Source organism: Podarcis muralis, chromosome 1 (genome assembly GCF_964188315.1).
Source record: "Podarcis muralis chromosome 1, rPodMur119.hap1.1, whole genome shotgun sequence".
Classification (NCBI taxonomy): domain Eukaryota; kingdom Metazoa; phylum Chordata; class Lepidosauria; order Squamata; family Lacertidae; genus Podarcis; species Podarcis muralis.
In genome coordinates, this window is record NC_135655.1 from 69,799,870 (window position 1) to 69,812,206 (window position 12,337).

The 12,337-nt window shown below is 41.1% G+C and overlaps 1 protein-coding gene across 3 annotated transcripts in view; it reads right to left on the reverse strand.

Moving 5' to 3' along the window:
- The window catches only part of TUB (TUB bipartite transcription factor), a 120,840-nt gene that overhangs the window by 14,683 nt on the left and 93,820 nt on the right, over nucleotides 1-12,337 (reverse strand). For 2 of the 3 annotated variants that reach the window (XM_028732212.2, XM_028732220.2), the window contains exons 4-5: nucleotides 10,115-10,249; nucleotides 1,076-1,240 (exon numbers count right to left, since the gene is read on the reverse strand). In XM_028732212.2, the coding sequence (XP_028588045.2) occupies nucleotides 1,076-1,240; nucleotides 10,115-10,249 (300 nt within the window). The remainder of the gene's footprint in view (nucleotides 1-1,075; nucleotides 1,241-10,114; nucleotides 10,250-12,337) is intronic. The other variant, XM_028732227.2, reaches the window with a different exon arrangement.

The following is a 12,337-nucleotide window of genomic DNA, read 5'->3' on the forward strand; positions in this document are numbered from 1 at the left end:
CACACAGCTAAGCCTCAGTCCTATGTACGAAATGGCGCTATCCACTGACGTTGAGAAGTGAGGCAGCTAAGCTCTCGTGTTTTCATGTAACACTTTCCCACAAACTTGTCACAGTAGGTCCTAAGTGTGTCAATTTTAACAGGATTACTGGCTTGCTCCAAGAAAACGCATAGCAAGGAGGAATACGTGAAAACACCAGCTCATTAAAAAATAAAATAAAAAATACAGCACATCTGAGTTAGAATAAACCCAGATTTGACTTCAGGGGGGGGGGAGCAAATTATGATACACTGTGAAAATAGGATGGGAAATAGGATGCTATTTTATTGAAAAACAAGCTGAAGACCCGCCTATTTGAAAAGTAGGTAAACCCTCACCTTCCCACAACCAACCTCATATTTTTTTAGTACTCTGCTCCCCACACTCCTATCATTTAGGCCTTGGCCTCAGAAAGGAAGGGCAGAGCCTAGGCTGCTTTCCCAACCCTGGCCTTGAATTCTGCTTCTTCAAACTAATCTTAGCTGCAAGGTCCTCTAAAACAGTAAGGAAATCTTCTCTCCTTCCTAAACCTGTTGTCTGAAGGTGGGTCAAAACACTGGAAACGTAATACCCATTTCTAAAGCAAAGCTGTTTCGCGCTGGAATGGGTTACCTTGGAACCTTGACTGAATGAGAACCAAGCTAGTCCTTACCTCAGTAGTATTAACTAGCCGTACTCTGGCAACTATTTAGGGGAGCATATTATGAATTGGTTTTTAGTAATATATATATATATCACAGTATTCTGGAGTTGGAAAGGACCCTGAGGGTCATTTAGTCCAACCCCGTGTAATGCAGGAATCTCAAGTAAAGCATCCATGACAAATGGCCATCCCATCTTGAATGATGGAGACACCACCACCTTCCAAGGGAGTCCATTCCATTGTCAAACAGCTCTTGCCATCAGAAAGTACCTCCTGATGTTTATTTGAAATCTCTTTTATTGTAACCTGAATCCACTGGATTAGGTGATCTGTAATCAAACCGAGTAGAACCAACAGCCAGCAGCATCAGCAGCAAGTTTCAGGGTTCCTTACCTTTCTTCTGCATTGTCAGTCTAAGGTCCTGTGTCCCTTGTTGTTGACTGGTAGCTATTGTCTCACCATCATCCTCATCTTGGCAAGCCTCTCCAACAGTAAGTATTTGAACTTGGCTCCCTACTTCCTGTACATCATCTTGAAAAGCGGCCGGACCATCAATTCCTATCAAGCAGAAAAAGTCAAACAACGGTGTCACTATATGTGTTTTTCAACCTTTGACCATGGCATAACTAAGAAGTCAAACCTGGCAGCCATCTTTAGGTATATTTAAATAAGAAACGTAGTTTTCATACAAAAGGGTGCTTGCTTCCTGTTGCTTCCAGGGGTCTGGCTCTAGATCAGTTAGCATGAAAACTGTTATCTAGAAGAGTACTGAAAGAGCAAAGTTATAGGAAGTCCTTTCACAGAGCACTTGCCTTTAGAATGGCACCTCAAGTGGCCTAAAACTACCATTGTAACCAAAAGAGATTGGTCACATCTGCCTGGGCTGCAGGAGAGCCTGGATAAGAGGCAGGCAGTGGTAGGAAATGGCCGCCCATGCTTTTTTTTCTTGGCATGAGGAAGAGGCATGTGGAATTATCACTGCTTCCTGCCTGACATTTGGAAGTTCCAGGTTCATGGCAGGCAAAGACAGAAGCTGCTTTGGCTGTAGGCTGGGGAGGAACGGATTGAGTGTGTCACTTGCCTGCACAGCCACTGGATATGGAAGGCTAGCCCCACCCACATAGCTGTTTAAAAGACCACAATATGGAACGACATAAAACAAGGATTGGATGCGTTCCGACAATCCTCCAAACCAAACTCAGAACTGAAATGTAAAGGTAACAGTTCATGTCACTCCCTTTGAGAAAAAAGCTTGCTATAGTGACAGAAAATCAAAACAAAATAGAATTATGTGCATTTCAGCTTCTGATTTTATGTTTGCATGTACAAAATGTTGTGCTTGTGTTTACTTATTTGTCAGCCCTCTAAAAATCATTTTTGAACTGATATAAGCTGTAATATTTCAATTTCTTTGCATAATGGTTTACATGCTTCCTGTTCTGTGTGGTTCAAAATTAACTACCGGAGACAGAAACTACAGAGCACTGGGCAGAATTGGCTACTATTTCAAAATGTCAATATTTTAATAATGCCTCTTGCAAAGATGATCACAAATGGGGATGTGGGGGGGGGGGGAGCAAATCAGAACTGGGCAAACATTGCCTAATTCCCTCCTTGGCTATTAGCATTAATTTGCATCATCCATTTTACTTTCCTGTGACCACGCAACTTTATTATTTCTCACATACTATCAAAAGTAAATAAAAGAATGTTAATGTTGAATTTCTGTACACTAGAAATTGGCACTTAAGAACTGGCAACAAAGAATTAAATTGGCACAAAAGTGCCTTATGCTTACACTGGTAGAATAAGCCTGCAAAATGTATGCAGAAAAGCTTTTTAGGGAGACAATTATGTGCACTATAGCCACAATAATTCTGCAAGTAACTAATGAAGCAAAGGTAGCCATGGGAACTAATTCATACTTTACAAGGCAGATTTTCCTTGCAGTTCCCTTTAAGCACTTTCCTTTCACTGGATATTCGCCTGAGACAGAGCACTGCATAGAATGGGCCACTGGTGTGACTTAGCATAGCAATTAATTGGGATGGTTTTGCACACTCATTAAGCCAGGCATCTTCTCTGCACGGTGAGAGAACAGACATGCATACAACGTAAAATGCAGTGTGGGTGGGTGGGACACACGTGTGCATCTGTTTCTGTTTGTGCCCAACTTAAGAGGGGAAAGGGTCACACCATCAAACACAGAAATGTGCCACCCATAGCCCTTAACATACTAGTTATGCACCAATATGCTGATTCCCATCCAGAATGTCATAGCCTTCATTTGAAGAGCGCTATCTACAATTTAATATCCAGAGGGATTCTAGAGTGAGCATCACTTATTTATATATCATTTATCTTTATTTTCATGGGGGCTGCTGCTGAACTGTAGCTTTGATACAGTTCGATACAGTATAATTGTTCTTTTATTGTTTTTAATTGCTTTGGGTGGGCATTTGCACAGAAAAGCAGCCTAAGTAAAATATTTAAAAATAAAAACATACATACGTTTTGTAGAAAGGCAGTATGGCTACACAAACAAACATTTCTATTGCTCAACAGTGCAAACTCACACATGCTACCCAAAAATAAGGCAAAACAGAGAGAAAATAATTGCAATCATCAAACTAGCGATTAAATCAAAATATTTGCAGCAGAAAGCAATACAAAACAGTGGGTTAGAGCTACAGATAGGAGTAATTCTGCCAGTGACACTCTTCTGTGTTGTACGCAAACTACTCAGAGAAATTGTGTGGCACTGAACAAGCCCCTGTAGAAGGGTTTGTATGACACCCTGGGCTAGCACTTATCTTGGGACCTTATGCAAGGGATTACACACACCTCTGCATTTCAGTCCTCATAAAGGAATCATGTGCTAAATCAGTCTGTCTATCTATCTAGATACAAGCAGAACTGAAATATTATAGCTACATGTTAGATATTTCATGATGACTCCTAGATATGTGTGTGTGTCCCCCACGAGAGGTCCAGAGGGCAGCAACACAAGAACGGGCCTTTTCTGCAGTGGCTCCTCATTTGTGGAATGTTGTCCCCAGATAGGCTCCTCTGGTGCCTTCATTATATTATCTTCATTATATATCTTTAGGCACCAGGCAAAAACATTTCTCTTTAACCAGGCCTTTGGCTGATTAACATTTGATGGTCTTTTAAATGTGTTTTTGTTCTTGTTTTTATTATGTATTTTGGGTTCTCATTTTGTAATTTTTTGTTGTTAACCAGAGGAAGGGTAATAATAATAATAATATGTCCAATTTTTCTCCTCTTGATAATGGCTGCAGTGTCCAATGAGTTTTCAGAAGGAAGATGGAAAGAAGAGCAGAGAAAGCTGACTCTCATCCATTCGCTTCCTGTCCTCTGCCCTGACAGTAACCAGCTGCTACTGTAGCTTTCCTAACAGAACTACAGGAGTCAGGGGGTTCTAACTGCATCTGTCCATCCTAACAAGCAAGAGACATGACCACAGATCCAAAACACATTCCAGCCAGGAAAAGGCACCTGAGGATGGTGCAGAGCAGGGCCAATGAGGGCCTCGGCCAGGGGATAGGGGCCAAAGTCCAGAGGCCCAGAGCCTGGCGGACCAGATTCAGGCCTTGGGCCAGATGTTCCCCATCCCTAGTGAAGGTATTTCCCCCTGTTGGAAGTCAAGATGAAATTGTGTGTGCGCGCAGTTTCAGCTCAGCCGTAATGTATGTAAACCTACAAACAAAGCCAACTGGCCTCATCGGATGTGTAGTTCATAGCTCTTTCCCCTGGGATATTTATTACATTCAAAGGCCCAGTGTATACAGAGGAGTCACATCTGCGCATTAGAATTCTGAAGTGCTGCTGAAAAGCCCACATCATCGCCAACCCTGCTGGAAAGTTGGCACTGCTATACATCAAAGAAACACTGGCCTGCTTTGAAATTAAGAAGAATGATAGGAGGTTAGGAGTAAAAAGAAGACACCAACTCTTTTTTTAAAAAGACAACTTATTTTGAAGTATAGCTAACCAAAATGACACTGTAAAGGCTTTCATTTAATCCAAACCACGACTCTCCAGAGATTCACATTTGAAAAGTGAACAGGAGAAGTAGCCGGATAATGATCTGAATTCCTTGCTCGTTTAAAAAAACCCCACCTATTTCTTTGAGAATGGAGCCTATTTTTAGATAACTCTTACTGACAATTGTGCAAGGAACAGGGCACAGTTAGCCTTGCTTTATCTGATCTGTCATCCCATGTCCCTTTTTAGCAACTGAAGTTGGGCAAAAGTTTGTACCTTATTCTTAATGAAGGCAGATAAATCCTTATAGCAGATTGATTGATTTATGGTTACTAACTTTCCCAGTTAAACCACAATCCCCTGAGCTTCTGATATTCAGAGGTAAACTGCCTCTGAGTCTGGAGGTGCCACAATCAGATGCTGAGGACAAAGAACAGGGGATCACCTTCCCATGCTCTGATGCTTCCAGAGGCATCTTACTGCATGGTAATAGAGAAGAAGTTTCAGAATGCATGGAACTGGTTGGGTCTAGCAAGCCTATTCATGTCTATTCAAAAGTAAGACTCATTTGGCTTAATGGGTCTTACTCCCAGGTAAACTTGTACAGGATGGAAACCTAAGGCTTTCTGCAACTGGTTTGGATAGGAGACTTCTGCTGTCCCATCTCTATGCAATTTATGTTCACCACCTCCTGTATTATTATTTATCTCTCTCTGTGTGTGTGTGTCTGTCTCTCTTACCCAATACTAATATATTTACCTTTGCCCCCTGCATACCTTCCTAATTCTGTCACTTGGCTTATTTTTAATAAAGTTTTGCATACATACAGCAAGCAGCAGTTCTGGAGTAAACCATTTTTTTCAGGGAAATGGCAGTGGCAGGGAGACCTAACCCTCTCTCCCACACCATGGTCCCAATCTGGATCTCTCACACAAACACACCAAAATATTTGTGAAGAGATTCAATCATGGATTTCTATTGTCTTGTCTGGGTTTGATCACTGCTAGATTTATTTTTTTAAAAGTTGGTTTCTTCTTTGGTATCTGGCTCAACTATTGACTGGACTTCTGTTAGTAGGGGAAATTACCTTGATGGCTCTTCTGGTACAAGAGTAGTCTGTTCCTACTATTCAGCTGTCTACTAGCTAGTCAGGCACAAGACATCTTTTGCACTCATCCCTTTTGGATAGTTGCTCTGACTGAAAGTAGGATTTCATTGTTGCTGAACTTGCACCCTTAAGGAGGCAACCTGGCAACAGTCATTCTAATTCATTTCTGCATGTTTCTGAGGTAAGGCATAAATGTCAGAGGGAATTAACAAATTTGTTCTGGTCTGGATGTGCCCTTGAAGTTGGGGTACCATAAAGCTTGCCCCCATCTTAGTTGTTTTAAATAATAAGAGCATGTCCATTTGCCATAGTAGAGGGAAACTACTGTATTGGAATTGCAATCTGCTCAGTTACAATTCTGGAACACCACTCTTGGGATTTCAAGTGTGCATTTTAAGGAGTTTACAGCCACTTAAGGAGTTAACAAGTTTTCTTGTTGTCTGGATTTTGTAATTCCCTGTTCTTTCCAAAGTAGCATGCTCACAATTGACTTAGTTTGAAATAGAACTAATTTCAGAAATCATAATCACTACAACTAAATTGCTCTGAGGTCAAAAGGACAATTTTAATGTGTCATCTTACATCCATCTACAGCGATCTAGCAAGGATGGCGTTATAATCATATAGCTGAGACAAGGTAATGTTTGTGCTTGAAAATTATTGCAATTATTATTTTCCTGCCTATGAAATGGAGACTTAAAAATAGAAGAAGAAAGCAGGGTTTCTATTAATGTGCATTGTGAGGGCTGGATAACCTATCCTTAATTCTAATGAGAGCTTTTATGCACTGCACCAAAGCAATAGCTCTTTATTGGCCTGTAAGTACACGGGAAAGGCAATCACCCTGCACAAACAATTAACTGCATCCAGTAACTAACCATTTCTCTCATTTTATGAAAGTGCAGCTTCGTTATGCCTAATATTTCCCTGGTGTTCATCTTTATCACATTGTCCTGATTGCAATGTCATCAGCCACGAAGCCACTCAGAAAATCATTGGTTTCTACATTTAAGGTTGTGCATTCAGTTATTACAAGAGAGACTTTGAGTACTGCTCATGTATAATTCAATAGTTTACAGCTCGGAATTAGCTGATCATTCATAAAACCTGGTTTACTTTTAGCCCAACAAGATTGGCCTTACTATGAAATGGGAGTCTTACATCATCTAAATGCATGAAAACCCTTTAGGAACATGTTGTTTCCAAGTACAGCTGAATTCTAACAGCACACCGCAGGGTCCCGCCAAATATGATATACAAAATAATTTTTGTAATTTTTGTGCAAACTCTCAGCCATTAGAATTCTACCAATTACTGAACTCCCAACTATGTATTCCTACTGTAACTGTAAGTTATCAAAGTGAACTGTGACCATAAATACCGGTAAGTAAATGGATACCAAAAGCAAAATCGTGGAAGGGAAATTCCCATTCTCTTAGATCCTAGTTAATAGTTGTGGGGGTGAGACATTTTAATTGTGGTGGGGAGATATTTTAACTGGAGCTGCACAAGCAAGAGCCCTTTTAAAACAAATGAAGTCTACTAATCAGGTGACTGGTGGGAATAATAAGGATTGTGCTGGGGGGAAATAACTGAGCTAACAGCACAATGTTAGCTCTCTGCGCAGAGCACCAGATGCTGGCCGGTCCACAAAGATGCAAGACACATTTGCCTATGCACATGCAACCTCATTTGATTAACGATAGAGACCTACTTCCATGCTGATAGAAGCCCTCCAATCAACTGGAACAACTGAGACACTAACACGCAACTGATATATAATAAAATTAAAATGCTAGTCCTAGCCCCAAAATGTGTGAAGAAAAATCTCCAGAAAATGTTTGCATAGTTGTTGTTGTTTTTCCCTTCTCCATCTTTTCCTGATATTAGACTGTGAAATTTTAAAAACCAGGAACATGAATTATTAGCCTGATGTGTGGTTTGATGCTCTTGAGCAGATGGGTGCTACTCTGATGAAGAACATTGGTCAGGGTTGGCAGAGGAATATGCCCAAGGAGCCAAGTCCAAAATGTATTGGATATTAAACTTTTTATCCTACTCCTTTGCATCCTACTCCCCCCACCCCCCAAAAATATCTTGCTGCCTGAAAATCTCACTGTCAAAAAACAGAGTGCAAGTTGGGGGGGAAGTCCTAAATATTTTACCCAAACCAAAAATGTTAGTTACAGAATATACATTCATTAATATTAATACGTAAGCTTAATCAAAATAGATATGTTAAAAAAAACACCATAGTTTCTAATCTGCTCATCCTTAAAAGCACGGCTTGTTGTTTTTAAACAAAAATCACAAACATTTGTCTCTAAATTTATTTGAGAAATACAGACTAGGCATTCACAGTACTTCCTCATTAAGCGTGGTATTATTTTTTAACCAAAACCTTAAATCCAGTCCAGTTGAGGTAAACACTACTTTCACAGACAATATCTTTTTTAAAAAAAGCTAATTAATTGGGTCTAGATTTAATTAATTAGGACTACAGCCATTTTGACCCAGAACTGCCACTGCATTGAGAGAAAATGCCACACTGGAGAGCACCTGCAGCACTTGGCTCTGTCCCGAGAGATTTGTAAGACCGAGATACACAAAAATCATTCAATCAGCATTTTGTATGGACGATTGTATATAGAGTTAGAGAATACACCAGCGCTTCAGCTAAAATGAATAGCCTTTTCAAATTCAGAAATCAAGTGAGTGCTTGTTTCCTAAACCATGCCAAGTATAATCTCATTCCTCTGCATAAACTAGGTAGATTTCCAGATAATCGGAAGGTTTTGGAAAAGCAGGTGTACTGCTTATACAGGGTATCTCTGCCTTCTGGCACACTACGGAAGACAGCACTTGGCAAGTCTGCATTCCTGATGCACAATTTTTCAAGACTGAGGTGTACAAACAGCCCCTTCTAGATACAAGTTCCACACCAAGGGCTTAGCAGAGCAGCATGGATGGCACAGTTGAAAAAGGGCCAGCAGTATGGGAACCTTGGGTGTACACTGACTAAAGGGCAAAGTAGACAGCATTAGTCATTCATTTTGCACTTCCGTTGTTGAATTTTCTTTAACTCAGGGCATAGATAGGCAAACTAAGGCCCGGGGACCGGATCTGGTCCAATCGCTTCTAAATCTGGCCCGCAGATAGTCTGGGAATCAGCGTGTTTTTATGTGAGTAGAATGTGTCATTTTATTTAAAATGCATCTCTGGGTTATTTGTGAAGCATAGGAATTCTTTCTTTCTTTCTTTTTCAAAATATAGTCCAGCCCCCCCCCCCCCCACGGTCTGAGGGACAGTGGATCGGCCCCCTGCTGAAAAAGTTTGCTGATCCCTGACTCAGTGTGTGAGAGCTCAATCAGGACTGTGGTATACTGAGGGGCGGGAGTCAACACTTTGCCATGGTCCCTATTAGAATGACTAACCAACACCTGAATGTGGAGGCTGGGCCCCCCCTCTTCCCAACACCACAGGTCTGATCCAGTTTGCTAACCACACAGGCTATTTGTTATTTGAAAATCAACTATGCATGGGCTACCTGTGTGACAAACGTCACATCTAACTTGAAATTCAGCAGGCACTGACTTTGTTATTATTTAGACACTAGCTTAAAATACAGTTGTTTGCCTAAGTTTCTGATAATTTTTAATGTGTGGCTGTGATTTGGGGCTGATCTGCTGCATCTGATGGATTTTGTTAATTTTGCTCATTGTGAATGGACTCTGTTTTCATATGCTTTTATTGTTTCCCACCCAGAGAGGCTATAATTTTTTAATAAAAAATACATAAATACTGAATAACTACACTCTGTGTATGTGGCAAGTAGCTAATAAATTTAAGATGTCTCTTTGGAGACTCGGCAGAGAGAGTGGATATGTGTATCTTTTCAAAAGTCTTGAAAACATTTCTAATTTGGATTTGAGTCACTGGGGTTAAGCTAGGATTTTGTGGGCAGCATTCACCAGGGACTTGTTATATTATTGCTTTGTTAGTGGAATCTTGCACTTTGGTTTATACATGTTGTAGCTTGCTCTGAGGCTTTCTGGGAAAGTGGTAAGCATTAAATCCGTACTTAAGACCACCAATTAAAGGAGTGGAAACATCAGTACTTGGGTGCACTTGATATCTCAACTGGACAATGCAAACTCCATCTACTGAATGCTTATACATATATATAATATAGGTTTCGGACAATGTGTAGCTTGAATGAAAAAATATGAAAGAAGAAAAAAATCACCCCTTGCCATTGTATAAACATATGGTGACTTGTCTCATTCTTATTTAATAATCAGCAGCATGCAGCTAACCTTTGTGCTTCCCCTTTTTCTCCTTTCTGATGTTGCCAGTTTGGCAGCCTCCTGTGGCTGCCTTGGCTTTTTTAGTTGACTTTGGAGCTTGTGACTCTGCTACCACCTTTACGTCCTCTTGCTCAGGCTCCTGTACTGCTTGAGAGAATCCAGACACCCCAACCAAAAAGAAACATAAAGAGAAAGACAGAGGAGAGAAGAAATGAGAAAACTATGAAGCCACAAGAAGTGAGCAAGCAAGCAGGCAGATTGTAAAAGTATTTATGTATATATCAAGTCAGTTCCAGAGAAAGAAGACAGTATAAGGTAGAAGACTGCAGGTTTATAATGATATTTTAAATATACAGTATATTACCATCTTTACCTTTAGGCTGCTAGTAAAATAAATGGCAATCCCTTTCTGTGTTACATTTTGCCTGGTTGAACCAGCCTTGACTCCTATGTCCAAGGACATCAGGAGAACTGAGAGTGCCATGTGCACATGGTTCCCTGTGATATCATCAGTTAAGGCTCTGTTTCTAAGATTCCTTCTGGGGGAAAACAGCACCTTATTAAAAATGTACTAACATCCCTGCAATGTTCCTAATAATATCTGGAGGGACGCTGCAAGGGACACAGTCTCCATCAAATTTGCCACTTCAAATTGCAAGCAGCAGCATTTACCTACAAGTCAACTTATTTTTATGTAGGGGCACCAGCCTGCCCTTAAGTCCCCAGCAGCAAGTAAATTTACTGGCTAGTATCTGGGTCTTCTTGTCTCACTTCTCCTCTGCTTTATCTAAACATGTTTTGCAAATTCTCAAAGAGGGCAACAGAAAAAAATGAGAGACCATCAACTCAAAATGTAACAAAATTAAGCACAGAAGCTTTGTGCTGGCATAACCCATTCAGCTACTTTGCAATTCAATCTATGCATGCCTGCTAATAAGCAAATCTCACTATGTTCAGTGGAACTCATTCCTAAGTAAAGGTGCAAAGGATTGCAGGTCTTATACAGTGGTACCTCGGGTTAAGTACTTAATTCGTTCCGGAGGTCCGTTCTTAACCTGAAACTGTTCTTAACTTGAAGCACCACTTTAGCTAATGGGGCCTCCAGCTGCCGCTGCGCCGCCGGAGCACAATTTCTGTTCTCATACTGAAGCAAAGTTCTTAACCCGAGGTACTATTTCTGGGTTAGCGGAGTCAGTAACCTGAAGTGTATGTAACCTGAAGCGTAAGTAACCCAAGGTACCACTGTAATTTGACCTGCATGAACCTGTGAAGCAAATAGAAATCACAGTAGTTTCATATTGTCAGTTTACTTATTTGAAACACATACAAACAAATATTTCTGCAACAAAGTAAAAAAGAGAAGCTGGCAGGCTGCTCCTTCTGATCCTCCAATCCCCACTCCATACACACACCTTCATAAAAGTACAGAAAAGAAAAAAGTGGTAATGTTATGTAACTCCACAAACAATGCAATTACTAGTACCGTATGTACACTTGGAAGCAAATCCCACTGAATTCAATGGGGCTTTACTTCCAAGTAAATGTGCATAATAAGGTAAAGGTAAAGGTACCCCTGCCCATACGGGCCAGTCTTGCCAGACTCTGGGGTTGTGCGCCCATCCCACTCAAGAGGCCGAGGGCCAGCGCTGTCCGGAGACACTTCCGGGTCACGTGGCCAGCGTGACATCGCTGCTCTGGCGAGCCAGAGCCGCACACGGAAACGCCGTTTACCTTCCCGCTAGAAAGCAGTCCCTATTTATCTACTTGCACCCGGGGGTGCTTTCGAACTGCTAGGTTGGCAGGCACTGGGACCGAGCAACGGGAGCGCACCCCGCTGCGGGGATTCGAACCACCAACCTTTCGATCGGCAAGCCCTAGGCGCTGAGGCTTTTACCCACAGTGCCACCCGCGTCCCAGTGCGCATAATATGGCAGCCTAAATTGCAACATTCCTTTCATAAGTCAGAGCTTCTGCGCACCATTAAAACGAACTCCAACTAGTTCCGTCTTTGATTTAAAATTCTGCTTTTTTTAGAGTTTAGGGTAAGTGCTCAGATATTCAAGCTGCCAAAAGAGGGTCCTTTTAAAGAAATAAGATTCAAATGGCAAGCAGCCTTGAGTAAGACCTGGCATTCATATAAAGCCATTTAATTATATTTGGGAAGTTCTAAAGCTGCAACAATGACCAGTAATGATAGCAGGAAGAGTTCCTTGACAAAGAGGAAGATAAAGG